The sequence below is a fragment of the Lepidochelys olivacea genome, assembly GCF_965140295.1.
Source record: "Lepidochelys olivacea isolate rLepOli2 genome assembly, chromosome: 10".
Lineage (NCBI taxonomy): Eukaryota > Metazoa > Chordata > Testudines > Cheloniidae > Lepidochelys > Lepidochelys olivacea.
The window spans coordinates 65,362,370-65,372,572 of NC_140420.1; the positions used below are offsets into that span (position 1 = coordinate 65,362,370).

At 42.7% G+C, this 10,203-nt stretch overlaps 1 protein-coding gene across 2 annotated transcripts in view; it reads right to left on the minus strand.

Annotated features, from left to right (window-relative positions):
• The window catches only part of SHC4 (SHC adaptor protein 4), a 49,783-nt gene extending 40,078 nt beyond the window's left edge, over positions 1-9,705 (minus strand). Inside the window, exon 1 of one of the 2 annotated variants that reach the window (XM_084640494.1) lies at positions 8,612-9,705. In XM_084640494.1, coding sequence (XP_084496620.1) covers positions 8,612-9,196 — 585 coding nt within the window. In that variant the 5' untranslated portion in view covers positions 9,197-9,705. The remainder of the gene's footprint in view (positions 1-8,611) is intronic. The other variant, XM_084640493.1, reaches the window with a different exon arrangement.
• Between the last annotated feature and the right edge of the window lie 498 nt (positions 9,706-10,203).

Sequence of the window (10,203 nt, forward strand, 5' to 3'; positions counted from 1 at the left end):
GGTTAAACCCAGGTGCAAATCACCTGAGTTACCTCAGCAGTGAAGAATCGCTGTCTGACTCAGTTTGGAAGTGGAGGTGGAAGCAGTGGCTCCATGAAATAGCCACCTTGGGTATGGAAGGAGTTTGGTTGGAGTCGGAGACTGCCAAAGGTTTGCACAGGCCAGCATTCTCCTGGCTTCCCCCTTTTTATTTTAAAATAGGGCATAGGCATGGGATTAGCCAGTCTAGCATCTGGTGTAAGTGTTTCAGGAATCAGAAGGAGTGGGATCAAGCCCTTGTGAGTATGATATCCTCATCCTAGTGGTGTAATAAAATACCTTGTAGTATAAGTTATAATATTCTATATACTCTTTCCCATGTTATAATACACTTCTGCATATAAAACTTTCAGTACCAACGCTCCTGGGTTAAGAAAATAGTTAAAATCCCAGCAGGGTTGGCTAGAAGAAAGGATGTCTACTTGAACAACAGCCTGGGGCAGAGGCACCTTTAGAAATTACAATGGAATGTGCTACTTCTACACCAATTCAAAGTTAAATCTTGGAAATGTGCTTTCCTCCAGTTCCTCAGTGACTGGCTGAGATCAGCAGTCAGATGAAGAAGGGCTGGCAGATGTTAAACCCTAGCAAGGTAGAATGGTTATGCTTGAAGAAGAGTTTGCCATCTTGGTGAGGCCACAAATTGACAAAGTCAGAGTTCCACAAATTGTCAAGACAATGTGCAATTTAGGAGTTCTGGGCTCCTTGTTGACCCAGGTCTTGAATAAAGCAGGATTCCCAGAGACACATCCCATCCTTGCTGATGATCACTTATTAATGATAATGCTGGCCATACAATTTATTTAGGCTTGAAAGCATCAGCCCCTAGAAAACTGCAGCTACTGCACGATGCTGCAGCAGACCCACATAGCTTCATAGGTTACCAAGAGCATGTTGCCCTGGAGCTCTGGTCTCTACATTGTACCTGAATAGAAAACAATGTTACATTTGATGTTTGGTCCTTCTTTCCATGCTATAAATGGTCATGGCTTAGGATACTTAAAAGGCCACTTCACTGTCCAGGACCTCAATACTGCCAACAGCTCCAGTCCTCAAAAATAATCAAACCATCTACTGCCAGGGTGAGGACATTTGCTGAGGAGACAGGCCTTTCTCAGGGGCCCATGGGGACTGTGGTCTCTCCCATCGGAGCTCAGAGCTATTATACACCTTACCATGGTCCAGCTGAAAAGCAAGAAACTTTTTCAACCCGATCTTCCCAAACACAGAGCAGAGCACTTTAAATTATTCGTAATATATATATTTCTAGCAAGCTACCCATGCTGTTTTTCCCCCTGCAGGATGAATGGAAAGAAAATCCCAACTACAAGATGGTTTAAGTCTAAATTTGGAAGGTGTTTTCATGCCACAATAATTGACTGAGTAAAAAAATGTAAATGAAATAGGCCAGAGCAATTAGCTTACTCAAGGTTGTTGTAATAAAAGATACAAGTATAAGGGCCAGTTACTTGTATGCAAACTTTTGACCTAAACAGCTGATGTAGCATCTGAATATGCCAATAGCAGCTTGATTCTTGATTTCCAAAGCTGTAGAAGGAGGGTACTTGTCACTAAGACTCAAAGGCCAAAGGAAAGCAGTAGAGAGAATCAAAGCTGAATCAAGGGTACTGCACAGAGCAAGAACAGCAGAGAATGCAGATAATGTACTGTCCTGACTACAGAAATACTCTGCCTAAGGAAAAGCACCATAACTAAATTTGAGCCCTAGGCTAAGAACATGACTTCTGCAATTAGGGCTCGATCCAAAGCCCACAGAGGTCAATAGTAAAGTTCCCATTGACTTCAGTGAGGCAGGGTCAGGTACATACATGGTAGTCCCTCTTTCAGGTTTGAGGGACAGGATTTGATAGTATGTGCTAGAGAGGATTGTTCCTTGCTAAAGGAGAGGCCAACAACTCTTCCAACAGGTATGGGTGTGAGAATAACCCCCAACTCCCTGTATTGGGTGGGGGAGGGTAATCCTGGATAGCGGGGTCTAGACATCCTTATGCCGAAGCTGATTTGGGAACAATTCTTGTGTAACCGAGCTGGGGAAGTTAAAGGTGGAATCTTTTCCCTTCTAGTTACAACAGTATGATGCAGAGTCAATGAAAAGCAGGATGAAAGGTTGCGTGGGAGGAGGTGCCAGGATGCAGCAACATAGGTTATGTGACTTTGATGACCCCTTCAACTACAGCTCCAAGGCTCCTGCCTTGCCTTTCCTTAACACAGCTAATGCTTCCAGTACTAGTTTGAACGACTGCACTGATTCACCTAAATAAGTGAGACAGCGAGCAAAATGCCGTGCTTCAAATTAAACCATTCAGCTGAAGCTTTACAGTTTTACTTATTAGTTAACAGAGGTGACCCACTCTTCGGTCAGTGTCAGCCCCTGCAGATCCAAAGGCTGACTAGCCAGGAATTGGCACTCTGTGCTTTCAATGAAAACAGTCCTGTATTATGCTGCTACCAAATAGCTTTGTATCCAATGTATATGAGTTTAAGTACTGACCTTAAGTTCAATTCACTATAAACATAATGTAGCTGCGTGGGGAAAGAAAGCATCATAAACATTTGTACTGAATGCAAAAAAGCATGCCAACAATGCTACTCTGATTCAAATACTTCCGTACCCAGCATTGCTCTAACAAGGAGCTTTTGAACTAGAAAAAGTTTCTGAGTTTCCCACCCCTGCCTCTTCCTCCCCTTTCTGGGTAATGGTGTCCTGTGTTTGGGACTGCCTCACTCACAGGGCTATGTCACCTGGGGGTGCTCCGATCGCAGTGTCCCCATCCCCAGTGTGCTTGAACAAACTCTGATCTCTGCAGCTCATGTGTAGTGGGGTTAAGCTTCTTCATACAACTGTTGGGTTTGTTTGTTTTTTATACTTGTGGCACCTTAGAGACTAAGCAATTTATCTGAGCATGAGCTTTCGTGAGCTACAGCTCACTTCATCGGATGCATACTGTGGACTTTTTGTGTGTATATAATAAGATCTTCTACACTTTCCACAGTATGCATCCGATGAAGTGAGCTGTAGCTCACGAAAGCTCATGCTCAGATAAATTGGTTCGTCTCTAAGGTGCCCCAAGTCCTCCTTTTCTTTTTGCGAATACAGACTAACACGGCTGCTACTCGGAAACCTTTGTTTTTTATGATGCGCCTCTGAACTTTTAGTGGAGCCAAAGGCTAAGGAAACGGTCACAAAGCCATAGCCATAAATAACAAGCTCTGGTAGTCACTGTACCAAGCCTGATTGCTCCAGTGACAGCCCTGCCCTCCTGTTGGTTTACGTATTGGTCTAACTGTTAGAAAGGGTCAGGTACCGTCAACAAAACTCTAACCATAGCAACACACAGTTCAAAATTCTATTTTCGTCAATTCAGAAAGGTGGTGGTTTGAGGTTTGGTTTTGTTCTTTCTTCTTCTTCTTCTTTCAGTTTTCTGGTTTATGTCGTCATTATCAGCCACCACATCAGGCTGCTAATGACCAGCTGAACCTTTCATTCTGCCCCAGGTTTTTCGTTCCTCCAGAAATTCTTTAACTGCCTGTTCCCCAACCTGCAGGGTGCTGAGTTTCTCCTGCAAAACTCTGAACACCTTCCAACCCCAAACAAAATCCAACAGAGCAAACAAAACACTGCACTACATCCACAATTCTCCCCCTAGGGAGAGGATGAGCGAGAGAAAGAATGAACCACGTGTGACAGATGTTAGGTTGCTTCATGCACTACTGGCAGGTGTTCTGATACTCCGGGGCTGAGGGCAGAATAAGAAGCCATATAGACTAGAACCCAAACGGAAGCAGATGGTTCTCAGCACTAGAGCGAGTCAAAATCCTTTAACGCAAAAACATTTTGGGATGAAAAATTACTTTCACCAAATGGAAACTTACCCAAGAAAAGCATTATTTTTGGTTGCATTCCCCCCCCCCCATTTTTTGACAAAAATCATTTTAAAAAAATCGCTGAGAAATTTCAATGAAAACAAAATATTCACTTGCAGATTTTTTTTGTGGAAAATCAAATGTATTTTCCAACTGGCTGCACTGGGCCCCTTTGCAGGCTCTAGCCCTAACCGGATTCTTTCAAAGCTCAGCCCTGCTTTGAGCTACCAGCTTCAGATGAGGTAAAAGGCCTAAGCGGCACGATTTTCTGTTAGAAACCACTTGCTACAGTGAAGAACCTGAGTACCAGTGTAAACACGGTCAATACGGAGTTAAAGTTGGTAACAGTTGATGGCTATTTGATGGACTTCTGTTCATCGGAGAGGATACTATCCGTCTCTTCTTGGCTGTCGCAGCAGAGACCACGGACAGAGTTTGTGTTACCCTCCTGCCGCACGTTGCTAGCAGTGGTACCTCCAAGTCAGGGTGAAACACATGACCAGAGCACTGAGGAAGTTTGCGCTACCGCTGCCCAGGCCGAACCTGCTCTGTGGATAGAAGAATTTAATCCCTAGGGCTATCAAATAGCAGGACTGCCCAGCACCCGCCACATTTTACAAGCCATCGCAGAGAAATGGCTGTTTAGTTGCCATAGGTCACTCCCTTCCTTAGAGGGGCTGATGGACCTGCTTCTGCCATGTTCCCATCACCTTCTACTCGCGCAGGGAGAAGAATACTGAAACAAAGGACTAATCACAATTGATAAGCCACTGGGCCAGGCCGCTATTGACAGGCTATACAGGAGCAGGACTCATGGGAATTCCTAAATCAGCGGTTACAACCACTGCTGCCTGCTCCTTTCACCCAATGTTCCTGTAAGCTGTTGACCCACAGGGGTGGTTCAGCTAAACACCTGTGTTCTTATTCATTTGGCCATGGATATTACAATAAAATACTTGCACCCAGTGCTATGCCTGTCACAGCAAAAGAGCTAAAAATACATCCTGGTTCATGACTCATAGATGAGACTGAGAAGCAGTGAGTCACGGAAGTTAATCTACTTCCCAGGAGAGTCTTGGATTTTTCATTTATTTTGGGGGTCGGCTTGGCAAAATGCCAAACATATGTGTGTCCATCCTATATCTGAGTGACTCAATCCATGCTTTTGGGACTACATCTCCAGCTCCAAAAAGCCGCAAAAACCGGAGCTTTAGCTGCATGAGACTCTGCAGGCATAATAAAAACATTGCTGCTACTAAAACTGCATGTGACCTGTTATTTTCCTGCTTCTGGCCAGATCCTGGCATTTACATTACTAGAGTGTTATGGGTTTATCAGTTTTCACCAAGTCACATGACCGCAGCTCAGTTCCTGGCTCTGCCACAGATTCACTGTGTGATCTTTGGCAAATCATTTAAATCGCAAATCCCCCTCTGCCAAGTGGGGATGGCCACGCTTTCCTTTCTCACACCCTTTGCCTACCTTGGCCCCAAACCTGCAAAGACTTAAGACTGTGCATAATATTATACACCTGAGTAGTCCCCCACTGAAGCCAATGGAACTACTCAGATATGGAAAGTCGTGCGGGTGTTTAAACCTTTGCAGGATTGGGGCTCTAGTGTGAGAGCTCTTTGGGGCAGGGCAACTGTCTATCCAGTGCCTAGCCCCACCAGGCCCCAGTCTTAGCAACTACTGTAACAGAAATCATAATGACTGAAGAAACAAAATGAGAGAATGAGTTTTAAGACAATATAGAACCAAAATAGCCTCAATTTACAATGTTTTGCAGCGTTGAATATTTTTTATTTTGTTTTGGGGGGCCAGCAGCTGGTAGTGCTCCCCCATACTCAATGGGAGCTCATCCCCAGGTTGGGATGGTTTTGTAGGGAGCCAATTTGATTATTTTTAAAATAATACAAGAAAAATGTTGTACGGAACACCTATAAAGTTAGCTAAGATTTGACTCAAAATACACCAAACCCTGCCCCCAGACACCCCTAATGTAACCTGGATAATACAACTTGGATCCTCTCATTAGTTTTCTCATGCAGATTTCAGTAAGAAATCACCTGTGAGTAAAGGCAAGATTGCACAGGGTAACATGAGAACAGTCATACTGGGTCAGCCCAGTATCCTGGCTTCTGATAGCGGCTGGTTCACAGGGAATGAACAGAACAGAATAATTACCAAGTGATTCATCCCCTGTTGTCCAGTCCCAGCTTCTCAGAATCAGAAGTTTAAGGACACCCAGAACAAGGGGTTATATCCCTGACCATCTTGGCTAATAGATGGACCTATCCACCATGAAATGGAGTACGGTAGAGAAGCTCCTGTGCATGATCTCTCAGGCAAAACTTCAAAGTGGACATGGTATTCCTCACTTCCTGCCTTAAGGCCACTCTTGCAAACCCCCTTACTCAAGAGACCCCCAACTTATTTTATAGAGGTAACCCAACAGCTATCAGATGAATAGCACTTATATTGGTAAAGAGAAAGAGTGTTGTGAAAAAATGTAAGCTACATGATATTAGTACATTATATAATATTAAATTCTAAAATATCCAACAATTTCCCCTTCAATATTTTTAATAGGGGACTCCAGTAAATAAGACTTGTTGCAGACATGTGCTTAACAAAATCATTCAAGATTTTGCAGACTGTTCATACTATTGATTTAAAGACTGAGCTGTTGTAGTACTGTTAAAGTACTGTTTTATGGCCTGATTCAATGACCATGGAAGTCAGCAAAATGATCCCTAGCAACCTCTGTGGATTGGGCCTTCAGAGTTGTATGGTATTAAGGAAAGACACTATTTTCATCGGTCTGTATCTTGTTGTGAATAGAACATATAGCCAGCCTGTCTTTGTGACTGTTGTGCATAGTTATAATCACTTCTTGGCAAGCCTTGTCCACAGTAATTATCAAATTGAGAACAGCAAGTATAGTACAGTAACTCACTGTGTAGTCCCCAGTCTGATTATAATGAATACGGGCAGTCCCACACGTTCTATTGGCAAACAACATATAGACAGTTCATGCTGTCTAGCTACTCAGTCTTTCTATAGGAAGACACCAATTAGGCAGTACATGAAAAAAAGGATATGTAAATACATTTCCTTCTATACGCTCTAAAAGATCTAGTACCAAACATATTTTCGAACACAGAAACATGGAAATTGCTATACCATCCGAGATCATGGACCATTAAGTCAGCATCCAGGGTTTGTCAGTGGCCTGTACCAGATGCTAGAGCTAGCCAAAACTTGGAACACATCCCTCTGCCCGCGCCGCTTCCTGCGGCTCCCATTGGCCTGGAGTGGCAAACCACGGCCAGTGGGAGCCGCAATCGGCCGAACCTGTAGACGCGGCAGGTAAACAAACCCACCCGGCCCGCCAGGGGCTCTCTCTGAACAAGCAGCAGCCCTAGTTTGAGAACCACTGGTCTGGAGGACTGGAGAAGGGTAAATATAGTATCTTTTTTTTTCTTTTTTTAAAGGGGGAACAATGAGCACCAGGAGAATTATAGACTGGTCAGCCTAACTTTGATACCTAGAAAGATATTGGAACAAATTATAAAACAATTTGTACTCACCTAAAGGATAATAGGGCTATAAGAAATCACCAATTTGTCAAGCAAAAATCATGCCAAACCAAAGTACGGAAGCCATGACTTTGCCCAGCCTCTTACGCCATTATTCCTGAAGTAACTTGAAAAAAATTTTGCTGTAATTTTCCCATGGCAAAAGCTTTCTCTGTGCCTAATGTAGACAGGCTTCCATTTTGGAAAGCTGTTAGACAGGAGATGAACCTTAAGAAATGAAAAGGTCAGGGTCGAAGGTCCCTGGGAAGCAACTGTCAGTTCTTTTCACAGTGCAAGAATTAGGGTAACAACTGTAAAATCTACACTGGGAAAGAAGAAAAAGAAATGATGCGTGTGCCGTGCGGGAGGGAAGCAGAAAATACAGTTTGCAGGGAATCATTCATGCAGCAAGGTTTTCTTCCCACCAGAGAGTGAAAAATAGAGAGACAAAATATAACAGTACCAGCACAGCACTGAAAATGAAAGATATCGGGCCGAGGTATCCTCCATGAATGGACAGCTCCTAAACGGATAAAAGGGTTTACCGCATGCACTGGTGGTACTAGGAAAATCCGACGCATTCCAAATGCCAATTTAGGACTATAAAACATGCTGCATGAAAGCAAACACCCTTGGTGTTTCCAGGAGAGATGATGCAAAAGAACTACAATTTACAGTAGGATTCTCAGCAACTATTACACGCCTACAGCAACATGACAGCGTTACGACCCATTTGCGATTTTGTGCTGCAGGATTGCTGTAAAGGGAATAAAGAAATTATTTAGTGTTCACCTCCCTCAAACATGCACTTCCTTATTCTTTTTTCAAATCAGTTAATCTGCTTAAGGAGCATTTCTTATAATAAACCTTCAAGGAAATGCTTTTGGAGACTACTATTACATTACTCCTTTGGATTACTTATGTACTTTAATTCCCCTTGGTATAATCAACACGTCATATATACAAGGCCTCAGGAAACAGGGAACATGCCGTATCCAGTGATTTCAGTACCTAGTGAAGAAGTGGGGAAAGGAAGGTTATGTTGCACAAGCCCACACAATTTGATTATTTGCTTTTTAGTGGAAAATCTGAGAGAAGCTACTTACTCGTACACAGTAGGTCATGCCAGTCTTCACAATGTCCCCTCCACTCTGCACCGGAGGTTTGTCCTGTTTGCTTAGAGGGGCAGACTCAAAGCCCAGCAAGATGCAGTCATCTTGAGGTTTTGCATTTACATCGAGTTTGTCCGGGTCCTGCCGTGGATAAGAAGTAGGCAGGCAGCTGATTAAACTGATTTCTGGTGAGGTTGGGCTGCTTGGAACTGTAACACACTCTGTGAGTTTAATTCTTGGCACCTCTTTTGTCCCCAGACAGAAGTTTTTAAAACCAGGCAGATTAGATGGATTGGATAATTTAATATTAGCCATTCGGGGAATCAAAGTGCACAAAGTGGTAGAGCTGTCCTGTGTCCCCAAGGTGACATCCTCAACTGGCAAATGAGGTGTTGAGGAATGAGAAGATGAAGAGGAGCCTTTGATATTTAAAGAACTACTTTGTGTACCTTCCTCTAATGATGTTATAAAATCATCCCTAAAGCGACTGTATTTAGCCCTGTGAAGCATTCCTGGGTGTCTAAATCGTCCTACATACAGTACGTGTCCACTGAGACTGTGCTGACTGCGTTCTCTCATAGCCTTGGAAGTTCTGTAACTGGATACTGTTGCATAAATTGGTTTTCTTCTTGTAGGTAAATGACATGGAAATTAAGCAATTCAAACTATTTTAAAAACAGACACCAATTGGATATTTTTTGTTGACTGCTTCACCCGTGGCTTATTTTTCTTAATAAACATAGCTTAAGTCTGCATGGTCATCTGTAAGTTATGCTAAAGGAAACATACACACAGGTATAACAATGCTACAGCAGGTTAATCTGAAGAGATGCTATCCATATCTAAAATCACTTCTGCCACAAGCAAGCAAGCCTCTAAATCATTCTCAGCTTTGAACACTCACTGTTATAGCCTGCATCATTAACTGTGAACCCTCGGCTGCTGAAAAGACTAAAAAAAAAAAAAAATATTCCACAGAAAGCAATGCAAGATCGAGAGAATCTCAAAAGCAATTTTAGATTAGCAGGAATCCAAAGAGATACCTTACAAGCCCTGTTCTTAGCATTTTGTATTCAGCTGCGCAACTGGAAAGAAAAATCATGGTTCTGCAATTTGCACATTCTTTATTCACACAATATGATTTTAAAAAACATGCAAAATAATTCTCTGAATGTAGTCAGCAGTTCTTAATACAAATCTTGCTAATTCTTGTTTTTAAAGTCATTCAGCATCGCAATCTAGAAATACGCTCAATATTTGTATGGTCCAGCACAATTTTACTTCAAATCTCCAGACTCATCATCATCATCTTTGCGCAGCTTCTTTGCCAGCCCTTGAGTCATTTCTAGCTTTTCCTTAAAAGCCAGGTTACAGCAGAATTTTTCTGTTCAAAATTCTGAAGAGAGTGTTGCCGTTTTTGTGAATGAAGTTTTCTGAATGAATTTCTCTGTGTGCAAGCTAATAAATCTGTGAATGAAGCTGAGAATGGCTATAACTGACTGACAGTCCCAGGGGTGTTTAATTTTCATCCAATCAGAAGAAAGCCTGGTGACTCATGCACCATAAATACACTAAAGGAGTAGCCA